At 64.6% G+C, this 13362-nt stretch overlaps 2 protein-coding genes across 3 annotated transcripts; one reads left to right on the top strand and one right to left on the bottom strand.

Annotated features, from left to right (window-relative positions):
• The first annotated feature begins 54 nt into the window (after positions 1–54).
• On the top strand, positions 55–4591 carry TIGD5 (tigger transposable element derived 5). The gene has a single exon (XM_047785548.1). It carries the CDS (start codon positions 55–57, stop codon positions 1966–1968), a length of 1914 nt encoding a protein of 637 aa, XP_047641504.1. The 3' UTR covers positions 1969–4591.
• Positions 4592–5122: 531 nt separating this feature from the next.
• On the bottom strand, positions 5123–9446 carry PYCR3 (pyrroline-5-carboxylate reductase 3). Of its 2 annotated transcripts, XM_047785656.1 has the most exons (7): positions 9258–9446; positions 7797–7882; positions 7560–7624; positions 6976–7155; positions 6556–6768; positions 6243–6335; positions 5123–6038 (listed from the first exon to the last, which is right to left on the bottom strand). In XM_047785656.1, exons 1-7 carry the CDS (start codon positions 9416–9418, stop codon positions 5859–5861), a joined length of 978 nt encoding a protein of 325 aa, XP_047641612.1. In that variant the 5' UTR covers positions 9419–9446; the 3' UTR covers positions 5123–5858. The 2 variants fall into 2 exon arrangements, with proteins under 2 accessions (XP_047641612.1, XP_047641613.1); XM_047785657.1 differs by lacking the exon at positions 7797–7882 and having other exon boundaries at positions 9258–9415.
• Between the last annotated feature and the right edge of the window lie 3916 nt (positions 9447–13362).

Here is a 13362-nt window from a genome sequence, read left to right as displayed (position 1 = left end):
GCTGCTGCCTCTGCCGCCGCCGCCGCCGCCGCCGCCGCCGCTGCCGCCCGTACCATGTACCCCGCGGGCCCCCCTGCCTGCTCGGCCCCGCGGCGCGGCCGCCGCCCCCCGCCCGGGCGCCCCACGCAGCCTCTGCGGACCCCCACGCCTGCCCTGGTCCCCGCCGCGCGGCCGCCGCCCCCCGCGGCGGGGCCGCGGCCCCGCGGGGCAGTGAAGATGGCCTTCCGCAAGGCCTACTCTATTAAGGACAAGCTGCAGGCCATCGAGCGCGTCAAGGGCGGCGAGCGGCAGGCCAGCGTGTGCCGCGACTTCGGCGTGCCCGGCGGCACGCTGCGCGGCTGGCTCAAGGACGAGCCCAAGCTGCGCTGGTTCCTAGAGCAGCTGGGCGGCGAGGTGGGCACGCAGCGCAAGAAGATGCGCCTGGCCAACGAGGAGGAGATCGACCGCGCCGTCTACTCGTGGTTCCTGGCGCTGCGCCAGCATGGCGTGCCGCTCTCGGGGCCGCTGATCCAGGCGCAGGCCGAGGCCTTCGCGCGCCAGATCTACGGGCCCGAGTGCACCTTCAAGGCCAGCCACGGCTGGTTCTGGCGCTGGCAGAAGCGCCACGGCATCTCCAGCCAGCGCATCTACGGCGAGGCCGAGCCCCCGGCCGCCGGTCCCGCGCCCGGGCCGCCTGTCAAGCAGGAGCCGGTGCAGCACCCCCGCGCCGGCCCCCTGCCCCATCGCGTCCTGAACGCCCCGGTCCCCGCCGAGGGTGGCTACGGCGACGAGCAGATCTACAATGCCAACGTCACCGGCCTCTACTGGAAGCTGCTTCCGGAGCAGGCCTCGCCCCTGGGCGCGGGGGGCTGCGGCCGTCGCTGGAGGGGCGACCGGGTGACGGTGCTGCTGGCCGCTAACCTGACCGGCAGCCACAAGTTGAAGCCACTGGTCATCGGGCAGCTGCCGGACCCACCCAGCCTGCGCCACCACAACCAGGACAAGTTCCCCGCCTCCTACCGCTACAGCCCAGACGCCTGGCTCAGCCGCCCTTTGCTGCGGGGCTGGTTCTTCGAGGAGTTCGTCCCCGGGGTCAGGCGCTACCTGCGCCGCAGCTGCCTGCAGCAGAAGGCCGTCCTGCTGGTCGCCCACCCGCCTTGCCCCAGCCCAACTTCCAGGATGCCCGCCCTGGAGGATAGTGACGAGACCCCCAGGAGGTGCCGACCTGAGCCGCAGGGACCCCCGGAGGAGCTGCAGACCCCCGACGGGGCTGTGCGGGTGCTGTTCCTGTCCAGGGGCAGCAGCCGGGCACACATCCCTGCGCCCCTGGAGCAGGGCGTGGTGGCCGCCTTCAAACAGCTGTACAAGCGGGAGCTGCTGCGGCTGGCCGTGTCCTGCGCCGGGGGCTCCCCGCTGGACTTCATGCGCAGCTTCATGCTCAAGGACATGCTCTACCTGGCCGGCCTCTCCTGGGACCTGGTGCAGGCGGGCAGCATTGAGCGCTGCTGGCTGCTGGGCTTGCGAGCCGCCTTTGAGCCCCGGCCGGTGGAGGAGCGCGCAGGGCAGCCAGCTGGCCAGGCCGAGGAGGTGCTCAGCGACCTCACGCACCTGGCGGCCCTGGCCTACAAGCGCCTGGCCCCTGAGGAGGTGGCCGAGTGGCTGCACCTGGACGATGACGGCGGGCTGCCCGACGGCTGCAGGGAGGACTCCGGCCCCAGCCGGCCTCCCGTGCTGGTCCCGGGAGCCCCTCCCTCCCCGGGCAGCCCGCCCCCCGTCGTGGTGGGTGGAGAGGAGGAGGAGGAGGAGGCCACCGTGCCCACAGCTGGGGAGGCTGTGCGCGGTCTGGAGACGGCGCTGCGATGGCTGGAGAGCCGGGACCCTCAGGAGGTAGGGCCGCTGAAGCTGGTGCAGCTTCGCTCCCTGATCAGCATGGCCCGGAGGCTGGGGGGCATCGGGCCCTCTCCTGCGGTCCCTGACGATGGGGTGTGACCAGACCAGCCCCAGCAGCCCCCGCTGGCCTTTCTCCTGCTGCACTCGGAGGGAGCGGCCACACAAAGCCTCTCCTCTCTTCTCCGCTCCTCGGGGGTGGCCCGCCCCATGGCTTAGGGGTTTGCAGGGATCCCAGTCTGGCCCAGCTCGAGGGAGCTCTGTTGGTGAAGGGTCGTCCCTCCACTGGTGCCCCCAGTCTCGCGTGGGGTAGGTGGAAGAGAGAGAGGCCCCAGGCGGCGCCTGCTCCTCCTTGCTGGGCAGGCGCACAGGCAGGGTCTGCAGTCTTAGCCGGGTCCCCTCCCACGCGAGCCTGATGCCCACACCCCGCACCTCCGGGAACACTGCTGTGTCCCCACCCTGGCCCCGGGGGGCCGAGGCCTCCAGCCACGTTCCTGGCCGCACCTCCTGCCCTCCCCTGACGCCCAGCACTTGCCCTGGATGAGCCCCGGCCCAGCCCTGGTGCTGCACCTGGTGCCGGAGCCTAGGGGTCGTCTTGGCGGGAAGCACACCCTTCATTTTTGGATTTAGCGTGTTAGGTCCATTTTTTACAGACACTCTTCAGGGACCCAGGGTGGTGTCTCGGACCCCTTCCCGGGGCCACCTGGGACGTTGGCGTCCAGCACTCCAGGCCTCCCGAGCTTCTGACTGCAGCGAGAGGTGTGGGTTAGTGTTCCCCGCGTTCTTAGTTTTCCTTAAGAAAATCCCCTTCTACACAGCTCTTCTGTTGTGTGCGGTTGGCAAGTACAAGACCTGGGCCCTGGTAGCAGGCCAGTGACTGGACCAGCTCCCCACCAGCCTGGGGCCTGGTGCCAGCCCGCCTCCCCAGAGCAGCCCCATGGCACTGCCAGCCATGCCAGGACAATCCTCAGTGCCTTAGCTCCCCTCCCAGGTTGCTGCCCCCGCTGCCTGCCAAGGACCCAGCACGGCTGGAAGGGAGGGGGGGCTGGGTGGCCGCCCGGCTCCTGCGCTCTTGTGTTCCCTCTGGCGCTGCGTTCAGGATCCCGCTGGTGGCCTGCGGCCCAGAAGCACCCAGGTCTCTCAGAGGCCACCCTGCGGAGACGCCCCGCACCCTCGTGAGAGCCAGGAGGCCGGAACGGAGGTGTCCCCTGCCTCTTGGCACTCTCCCCTCAGCCTCACCTGCCCCGTCCTCCTGGTGGCCGGGGGCTGTGTCTGTGGGAGGGAACGGCTGGATGGGGGGGCAGCTGGGGGGCCCTAGAGCAAGGACGCAAACTGTTCCTTGGGGCGGTTCCTAGTTCCCCCTGCAATCAAAATAGATAGATATATATATAATATACACATACCTCAAATCTGAAAGCCGAGGGGGTGTAGGGAGGATTGGGGGGCAAGAAAAGAGGGGCCCGGCCAGCCAGGCCCGGGGAGGCAGCCCAGCCAAGCCTGGCGCCGCCGCTTCAGCCGTCTCGAACCTGCGGTCTGCGTCAGCCTGGGTCTAACCAGGTGGCTGACACGGGGCCTCAGGACGGCTCGCGTTTGACACCATCTGCCTTTCTGGCTGGTGGGGACCCAGGGACCCAGGCTCCCACTGAGGCTCTGCCCTGATAGGCCTGCCTGCAGGGGCCCAGAGAGACAGACCTCAGGGCCCAGCTGGGCACCAAGGTTCCCAGCTCAGCCTTTAAACCCCTTGTGCCGGGGGCCTGGGCAGGGAGACTGCGGTTGGTACTGGGAACCGGTTATCAGGACAGGGCACCCAGCTGGTCCCCTCTGGGCAGCCAGGGCTACAGCCCAGGAGGTGGCTCTGGCTGGTCTCCATGGTCCTGGCTGCGTGCAGCACGTGAAGGAGGCACAGCGCGAGGCTGGGCCTTGAGCTTAGGGGGCCCTTCAAAGGTGGGGCTGGGGGTCCCCACACCGAAGGCTTCTGAAGTGCCCTCTGGAACGGAGGCACTGCCTCGGGGTGGAGGCTGCAGGATGCGAACCCTGCACATGGAGGGCAGCTCTGACCCTGGCCCATCGTGCCCTGGCTGGCAGTCCACCTTCCTGGGCTCTGAAACCTGGGGGCAGCTTGGTCAGAGGTGTCTTCTGGGGGACGCCCGAGTTGGTCCCTGAGAATGGTTGAAGCGGACCCGCGCTGGGTCTGGGCACGTGAGCTCAGCGGGGGAGGCTGTTGCTGGGCTGAGGGAGGGGTTCCTTGCGCGGGGCCAGGCGCCATGCCCTGGAGAGCGCGGTTCCCCTCGCAGGCCTGGGAGGTGCTCAGGGATCCAGCCGCCAGCCTCTCCCTGCCCGCTCGGGGCCCTAGACAAATCGTCAAGGCAGCCCTTGGTTAGAGTCCCTGTCAGGGCTGGCCCGATGGGCCGAGGAAGAAAGCTGCGGACACCACCCCGACCCACGGGGTTGGGAGGGTGAGGCCAGGAGGCCGGAGTGGGGCCTGTGGGGCGAGGGGGAGGGGGTGTCCCCAGGGGAGGGCTCGGGCCCCCCAGCCTGCTGGCCGGAGAGCACGCCAGGATGACGGGGACCCTGGGGGCAGATTCGCTCAGTGGCAGGTCCTGGGAAGTGGGCCGTGGGACCCAGGCTGTCCAGGGGCCCTTTCACACCCAAGGTCACTGACGGTGGAATTCCCTGGCCGACTGGGCCCGGGGCGCTATAATAAAGGCTGAGCATGCCAACCTCACCCGGTCCACTTCTAGTCTTTTTGTAACCCTGCCCAACGACTGGGTCTAGAAAAAACAGGGAAGACGACGCTGATGACGGGCGCTGAGATGGGCCACCTTCTTGGGAAAGGAGTTTTAACTTGGCAGTGTAACATGAGGGACTCCGCCAGCCAGTGACTGGGCTGTGATGACCCCGTCCCCGTCGTCACCGTCATCCGCGTCGTCGTCCCCCCGCAACTGCCCTTCGGGGGCTGGGTCCTCTTCAACCGGTGTGTGTCCCTCCACGGGCCATTGCCACAGGGTCACCTCTGGCTCTCCAGCTGGGCCAGGGGCATGCCCGGTGCCTCACTCAGGGCTGGGCAGAGACGCACCTGCTCCCCACACAGACACGGCTGAGGTTGAGGCCGGTGTGTGGGGGTAGTGAGCCTGTCCTCGAAGAGGGCACAGCCTCCTCCTGCCCCCCGGCCAGCTCTGAGCCCGGTGTGCCGGCCTCAGCCGAGTTTGCAGGACTCAGAACTTGGTCTCAGAGCCTCCAGTTGAACATCGGTCACTCCATGACAAAAGGACAGTGTCTTTATTCCCGTTTCAAAAGTAAAGGCAGCAAGTGCAGGAATGGACCGATCCTTCTAACGGTGGAAGGACTGGGGTCAGACAAGCTGTGGCTGGCTGAGGGCCAGCTGGCCGGTGGGGGCCAGGCGGTGGGTAGAGGACAGACCACCAGGGAGGGCAGGCGGGGCCTCGAGTGCGAGTGCGGGGAGTGGGTGGGAGGCTGTGTGCAGGGCGCTGCTTTACAGATGCAAATCCAGAGGGCCCTGCCTCCAGCCTCCCAGCTGGCGGGTACTGCAGAGAATGGGGGCCTCAGCCTCTCCACCTGGTGGGTGGAAGGCAGGGGCACCAGCGCGGCATGGTGGGGACCCCTGTGAATGCTGGGGGCAGTACAACCCTGCCTCCCCAAAGGCGCCAGGCCCTTGCTCAGGCCCCAAGCTCCTGGCTCTCCCGGCCTGGGGGGGGGGGGGGGGTCCCTTCACGGACACACCAAAGAACCAAATCCTGCAGTCAGAGGCCCTGGGACCCTGCAGAACTCTTGACCCAGCTCTACCTGCCACTCCCCCGGAGCCTGGGGTCTGGGAAGGGGCCCACACCCAGTCGTGGGGTCAGGACCTGGCCCCTCTATTGCCCCAGACCTCAAGCAGTGCCTCCAGCAGCCCGCAGGCTGGAGAGTCCACGGGAGGGGCCAGGGAGGGAGAAAGGGAGGGGCTGGGGCCTGGGTCCGGCGGCGCTGGCACCTTACTTCCTCATCTCCTTGGCCCGGCGCGTGGCGGCCTCCACCGCGCTCATGGCAGCCGCCCGCAGCCCGCCCTGCTCCAGCGCGTGCAGCCCGTAGATGGTGGTACCGCCCGGTGTGCACACGTCGGTCCGCAGCTGAGCCGGGTGCTGCCCCTTCTGCAGAAGCATCTTGGCTGTCCCCTGGGGAGGGTGGCCTTGGGGTGACTCGGGGGAGGCCAGCAGCCCCTTCTCCAGCTTGGCCCCAGGTTCTCAAGCGTGTCCCCCTCTGCCCCCCGCCCCCCCGGCCCAGGCTGCTCAGGCCTGCCGGCTCCTTCTCACTGCTCCCGGGAGCAGGCTGGCCCGTCCCCCTCCACACACTGCCCAGGCCGTGCAGCAGGGTCTTACCAGCAGGGTCTGGGCAGCAATGCGGTATGCCAGGCCGCTGGGCATGCCCATCTTGATGGCGCCTTCGGCCAAGGCCTCAGAGAAGGCACATACCTGCAGCCGTGGGAGGGGCAGGGATCAAAGCCACAGCGGCTCTGGACAGAGCACCCCGGCTCTGGACAGAGCACCCTGGCTGGACAAGGCTGGACGCCTTCGGGAACTAGCCCGGTGCCCCAGCCACCAGGGTTGAGGCCTGAGCCCGGGGGCCTGCGGGGGGCCGGCCACAAAGGCCCCCGAAGGCTCTGATGTGGGGAGGGGAGCAGCCTGCACTCACAAAGGCCACGCCGCTGCCGCTGAGGCCGGTGTGGGTGTCCACCTGGGCCTCGGGCACCTCCTCGCACTGCCCGCAGGCCTCCAGCAGGGTCTGCAGGAGCTCGGCCTCGCTGTTCCCGGCGTGGCGGCCCCGCGCCAGCACCATGGCCCCCTCCTGGACCACGCAGGGCAGGTTCGGGGAGACCCGCAGCACTCGAGCGCCGGGAGGCAGCAGCTGGCCCGGGAGAGGCTGCAGTCAGTGCCTCAGCAGCCGGGCTCCCCCCGCTGCTTCCCAGGCGCGGCGCCCGAACCCCAGCCCCTTGGCCGCCTGTGCAGGCTGGCCGAGGCCGTCCCGGTTTCTGGCTGCAGCCAGTCTGGGCCAGCCAGCGCGGCCTAGGCTGGGGTCAGAGCCTCAGCGCCCCCTCGCCCCCACGGCCCTCACCTCCTCCATGGTGCTCAGGGGGACGCCGGCAGCCACGGATACCAGGATGTGCTCTGTGGTGACCACAGGCGCCACCTCCGCCAGGACGGCGGGCAGGACGTGGGGCTTGGTGGCGAAGATGACGAGGGAGCAGCTCTGCAGCACCTCGTGGTTGGAGTGGGTGGTCCGGCAGCCCAGGGCCTGCAGCAGGGGTGCCGCCACCAGCCGGGCTCAGCAGGCGACCTCCCTGCTGCCTGCCCCCCTCCCCCCCGCCCCGGTGCCCGGGCCTGGCCCAGACCCCCCCACCCTCGCTCAGGCTCCGCGCCCGCGCCTCAGATGCCCCGGATGACAGCACCTCCTCCAGCCCTCGGCGAGTGCCATGACGGCAAGTGCCCGCCCGTCCTGCACACACAGGCACGCGCCCCCTTTGCCCCAGCCGGCCAGGCACGACCTTGCCTTTCCTCCTGGCCTTTGACCTCCCTTTGCCCAGCCCAGCCCGTCTCAGACTTGAGCAGAGTGAGCAGCACTTCCCTGGCCCCAAGGAGTGTCCCAAGAGCCAGCCTGGCCCCGGGGAGGCCTCCACTCAGGAGCTGGGCCCGGCTCACCCGGAAGTGGCAGAGGTTCCTGTCAGTGGGTGCGCTGGCCAGCACGTACTGGGCTTCCACTTTTCCTGGAGAGAAAGGCGAAGGCAGGCGGGGGGAGGTCGATGAGGGTGGGGGAGAGACAGCCTGGCGGGCCCCTGACTGGGTGTCGCTTGGGCTCAACCACACCGGGGCCCCTCCAAGAACGCAGGTGCTGGGTAGGGCTGCCCCACGCCGCTGGGACCAGGCAATCAGATTTACCCGGTTCTACAGCTGCCATGACCACCTGCCCACTGCTGCTGCGTCCCAGGCTCTGGCTCATCGTGTGGTGACAGAGACCCCTGCCTCTGGGAACAGGAAGGGTGTGGGGGGAGGGAGGACCCGAGCGGTGAGGGGCTCGCAGGGGGTGTATTTGTGATTTGTGTTGGGCCATCGAAGCATAGGCTCAGTGCCTATTTGATAGAAACCAGTTACATTTGGTTTCTATCAAATGTATCAACCTTATGGTTCCTAGTCGGATTCGTTAACCACTGCACCACAACGGGAACTCCAAGGAGGTCAGATTTCTGTAAGTCTCAGAGGAAGGCAAAAGCACAGGCCACAATCTGAACACATCGCTGTGTGCTACCTACACAAGCCAGTCCTGTGATCAACACTGACTCTGCACAGCCCAGGGAGGCAAGTGATACCGCCAGGTTTTACAGGTAAAACATCTGCGCTTCGTGGTAAATTATTTTGATGACTGACCTTTCTGAATTTTGACATGTGGCCGAAGGCAGAAAGCCAGCCATCACTTACACAAGTTTCTAAATACTGGGGAGTGTGACTAGAAGAGCATTGGCACCCCTGCTGTAAGTGGTTCTCAGGAAGGGTGATTTTGCACCCCTGTTCCACCCCCACAAGGGACACGTGACAATGTCTGGCGACATTTTCGACTGTTGCATCTAGTGGTGCTACTGGCATCTAATTGGGAGAAGCCAGGGAAGGGACCGAGCGCCCCACAACGTGGAGGATGGAGAGTTATCTGGCTCCACATGTGTGCCGTGCGGAGACACGGAAGTCCTGCCACATCCCACCGGGAGTCGAGCTGGCACAGAAACAACTCTGAGGCTCAGAGGTCAGGCAGCCCGACCGAGGCATGAGGTTAGGAAGGTGGCAGGAGACCCCAGGCTCTAAGCCACTGCTGTCGGAGAGAAACAGCACTCAAGCGATACATGTAACTTTACATTTTCTAGTAATCATATTAAACGAGGAGGAAAAAACACGAAGCTTAACTGTAATAATTTTATTTAGCCCAATGTAGCCACAACAATTGGCCTTAGTAATCGATACTAAAAATCACTAACATGTATTACCTTTTGCTGCGAGCTAGGTCTCCACCATTCAGCGTGTATTTCATTCTACGCACTCACAGCACATCTCAATTCAGACCAGCCACGTTCCTGTGTGGCTTGTGGCTACTGTGGGGACGGCCGGCTCTGAGCCTCTCCACCACACCCAACTCCCGCTGCACTCCCAAAGGAAGCAGAGGCCAGAGGGGCAGGGTCCACGTCCCGCCACCGCCCAGGCCCGCCGGGCCAGTTCCACCCTGGGGACCTCTGAGCGGAGGGCCCCGTGCTGCCCGGGGCTCCATCCGTCCGAGCAGGTGGGCTCCGAGCACGTAAACCCGTCCCTCGCACGGTGCCCGCTAGCCCCCATGCCCACGGCCCCCACGCGCCCCACCTGCTCGGATGAGGCCCTGAGCGATGGCCTCCGCCATGCGGCCAGCGCCCACGAAGCCAACGCGCCGCGGGCCGGTCTCCGCCGCCGCCGCCGCCATAACTCCGCGTCCCCACGTCGGCCGGCCAATGGGCCACGCAGCTCGGCACCTGCCCCAGACGCATTGGCTCACGCTACGCCCCAGTCTCGGCGCCGCGAGGGGCGGGGCGCCGCGAGGGGCGGGGCGCCGCGAGGGGCGGGGCGCCGCGAGGGGCGGGGCGCCGCGAGGGGCGGGGCGCCGCGAGGGGCGGGGCGCCGCGAGGGGCGGGGCGCCGCGAGGGGCGGGGCGCCGCGAGGGGCGGGGCGCCGCGAGGGGCGGGGCGCCGCGAGGGGCGGGGCGCCGCGAGGGGCGGGGCGCCGCGAGGGGCGGGGCGCCGCGAGGGGCGGGGCGCCGCGAGGGGCGGGGCGCCGCGAGGGGCGGGGCGCCTGAATAGTCCTGCCAGCCTGTAAGACCAAGATTTGGATTCCGGGGTGATGGAGAGCCAGGCCGGGGTTCTGACAGGGTGTGTGGGTTTTCTTTTCTTTTTTTTTTGGTATTTCTTTGGGCCGCTCCGGCGGCATATGGGGGTTCCCAGGCTAGGGGTCTAATCGGAGCTGTAGTTTCCAGCCTACGCCAGAGCCACAGCAACGCAGCCACAGCTCACGGCAACGCCGGATCGTTAACCCGCTGAGCAAGGGCAGGGACCGAACCCGCAACCTCATGGTTCCTAGTCGGATTCGTTAACCACTGCGCCACGACGGGAACTCCTGTATGGGTTTTCTAAATGGCAACTTTAGAGGGTCGAAGAGTCAAAAAGTTGGGGGCTCTCTGACCTCGCCCTAGAGGTGGTTGTCTCAGGCGGGGTGCCTCGCGGGGATTCTGCAGAGTCGGCGAACCACTGATGGTGGCCACTGGGCAGCTGAGCTTCCAGGACGGGTGAATTGACCGGATTCTGATGAAAAACCTGGCAGTCAGAATCTGGACCCTGGCCTGTCGTTACAGGTCAGGTGCTGGCGAATGGGACCTTGCTGACCTTAGGGAAGCTTCTTAGGTGGGGAGTAGTGTTCAGAGACCCCTGGTTCTGTTTGAGGCCTGAGAATGGACTCAGGTGTGGAGGTTAGGGCTGCCTGGCCGGGGCTTCCTCACCTCCTCCCCGAGCCCCAAGGGGTCCAGGTGACAGGGTAAAACCAGCACAGCTTGTGTAATGCGCCCACAGGCTTCTGCTGCTTTTGTGTGCCAAAACAGTTCCTCAAGCCAGCTTGGATTCTGGTTTGTGAGGGCCTCTCAGGGCGCCCCAGGGAAGAGGCAGGAGAAACTTTCCTGAGGTGTAGCCCCCAGCAGAGACCTGGCCCTGCCTGCTGGACCTGGGGGAGAGAGAGGGCCAGGCCAGGTCCAGGGACCAGCTTAGAGACTAACAGAGGGAGGGTGCGTGTGGGGTGTGCTTCTAATTTCCTTTTTTGGGGAGGGCCACACCTGCAGCATTTGGAACTTCCCTGGCTGGGGACTGAACCCAAGCCACTGCAGGGATAGCACTGGATCCTTAATCCATTGCACCACAGCAGGAACTCCTGCACTTCCTATTCTTCACTGACCTGGGAAAATAAGGCTTGAAGATCCATGACTATAGGTGTCGCCTGTTGTGGTTTAGCTGGTTAAGAACCTGACTAGTATCTATGAGGGCACGGGTTTAATCCCTCGCCTCCTCGTTCAGTGGATTAAGGATCCGGCTGTGAGCTGTGGTATAGGTCAAAGTGGCTGTGGCTGTGGCTGTGGCAGAGGCAGGCAGCTGCAGCAAGGATTCAATCACAGCCTGGGAACTTCCATATGACACAGGTGCGTCCCGCCCCCCCAAAAAAAGATCTAAGACTGTAGATCTTTTTTTGGCTTCTTTTTAGGACCACACGTCCTAAAATCGGACCTGCTGCTGCTAACCTATACCACAGCTACAGCCACACTGGATACTTAACCCACTGAGTGAGGCCAGGGATCAAACCCACATCCTCATGGTTACTAGTCCCCTTCTTTACTGCTGAGCCACAAAGGGTTTGTTTTTTGACTACACCGGCGGCATATGGACGTTCCCAGGCTAGGGGTCTAATCAGGGTTATGGCTGCCGGCCTACACCGCAGCCTGCACAGCCACATGGGATCTGAGCTGAGTCTGCGACCTACAACTCAAAGCAATGCTGGATCCCCAACCCACTGAGCGAGGCCAGGGATCGAACCTGCCTCCTCAGGGATACTAGTTGTATTCATTTCCACTGCACTACATTGGGAACTCCTGGGGTCAGGGGTTGAATAGAAGCTGCAGCTGCAACCTACACATCTGTGGCAACACCAGGTCCTTAACCCACCGGGTCAGGCCAGGAATGGAACCTGTGCCTCCACATCCACCCAAACCGCTGCAATCAGATAATGGAAACCTCCTCAGATTGTAGTTTTTAAGACTGCATTTCTTTCCTTTTTATGGCCACAACTGTATCATATGGCAGTTCCTAGGCCAGGGGTCAAATCAGAGCTGCATCTGAAGCCTGTGCCACAGCCAGGCAACACCGGATCTGAGCCCCATCTGTGACTTATGCTGCAGATGCAGCAACGCCAGCTCCTTATCCCTCTGAGGCCAGGGATCAAAACCGTATCCTGATAGAAATGCTGGGTCCCTGAACTGCGGAGCTGGCACAGGAACTCCTAGTGTAGCATTTTCTTCTTTTCATGATGGTTATTTATTTATTGTCTTTTTAGGGCTGCACCCATGGCATATGTAAGTTCCTAGGCCAGATCCTTAACCCACTGAATGAGGCCAGGGATCAAACCCGCGTCCTCATGGATACAAGTTGGGTTAATTACTGCTGAGCCACCATGGAACGCCTACTATTGCATTTTAAAGACGTTTTGGAAGTTCCCATTGTGGCACAGTGGTTAACGAATCCAACTAGGAACCATGAAGTTGTGGGTTCAATCCCTGGCCTTGCTCAGTGGGTTAAAGATCCAGCATTGCTGTAAGCTGTGGTGTAAGTCGCAGATGCAGCTCGGATCCCGTGTTGCTGTGGCTCTGGTGTAGGCCAGCGGCTACAGCTCTGATTCGACCCCTAGCCTGGGAACCTCCATATGCCGCAAGCGCGGCCCTAAAGACACACACACACACAAATTGTTTCGTTATTTTCTGTAAAATCCAATGTGTTCTGAGCTCTTCAGCAATGAGAGGGCCTCATTCTTTCAACACTGCCCCTTCAGCCTGGGGCTCTGCCCTGGGCTGGAAATGAAGGCCATACAGCAGCGCAGTGGGCAGCCAGACCTCCACCCTGCTGACCTACATGCCGCTGGAGAGACAGCCCCTCTCCACCAAACACACACACAAAACGCAGGGGACAGCTCGGGACACACAACCATCTGTGTCTTGCCAGCCACGTCTAGGCCTCTGTGACGGGCTCCTGTCCCGCTTCCCACCTGGCTGACCCAAGCTCCAACTCAGGCACCACTACCCTGTCCCCGAACCCCCACACGGGCAGACCCTTCATTCACCCAGAGGCTACACCACGAAGGGCTGACCCGGTCCTGGAGCCCCAAGTCCCTGGGGTGGAGGCGGGGGGTGTTTCAGGAGAAGCAAACAGGTATGTGGGGGGGGGGGCTTAGAGAGAAAGAACCACCTCAGCAGAGACCTCCACCCAAAAGGTGGGGAGGGGCAGGACGGCCCCAGGGAGGCCTGGAAGGGAGAGAAAGGGGTTGGTGACAAAGGCAGCGAGCGCCCAGCCGGGTACCAGGACCAAGGTGGAGCCTGTGTGCCCGGCAGAAGGAGGACACCGCCTGAGCATGACCAGGGCCAGGCGCACAGCAGGCACACCTGGGGCCCGAGTGACGCCGAGCCACTGGCGTGCTGATGGCAAGCGTGGCCAGGAGGGAGCCTGGGGAGGGGCTGGGTTCCCAGCCAGGAGGTCCGTCCCTGGACTCTGGCCTGAGGCTTGGGAGCTGGGCTCGCTGGGTCCACACCCAGCTGACTGGCTGGCCGGGACGGTCGGTCAACCTGTCCGGGTGCTCCCACTGATGGGCAGGCCTGTGGTGCTCAACGCCCTGCCCGCCAGGCCCACTCTCG

This window comes from Phacochoerus africanus, chromosome 6, assembly GCF_016906955.1.
Source record: "Phacochoerus africanus isolate WHEZ1 chromosome 6, ROS_Pafr_v1, whole genome shotgun sequence".
NCBI classification, from domain to species: domain Eukaryota; kingdom Metazoa; phylum Chordata; class Mammalia; order Artiodactyla; family Suidae; genus Phacochoerus; species Phacochoerus africanus.
The sequence above is the reverse complement of the archived record's forward strand: the minus strand, read 5'-3'. Positions and strand labels throughout refer to the sequence as shown.

Bases quoted from the DNA above. Each gene is read 5' to 3' on its own strand.
- TIGD5 (XM_047785548.1), top strand. From the start codon at position 55: ATGTACCCCGCGGGCCCCCCTGCCTGCTCGGCCCCGCGGCGCGGCCGC.
- PYCR3 (XM_047785656.1), bottom strand. From the start codon at position 9,418: ATGCGTCTGGGGCAGGTGCCGAGCTGCGTGGCCCATTGGCCGGCCGAC. The intron at 6,769-6,975 runs GTGAGGGCCGTG...CTCCCGGGCCAG, and splicing joins CCCTGAGCACCATGGAGGAG to CTGCTGCCTCCCGGCGCTCG. The intron at 6,336-6,555 runs GTGAGTGCAGGC...CCACGGCTGCAG, and splicing joins GCGGCAGCGGCGTGGCCTTT to GTATGTGCCTTCTCTGAGGC.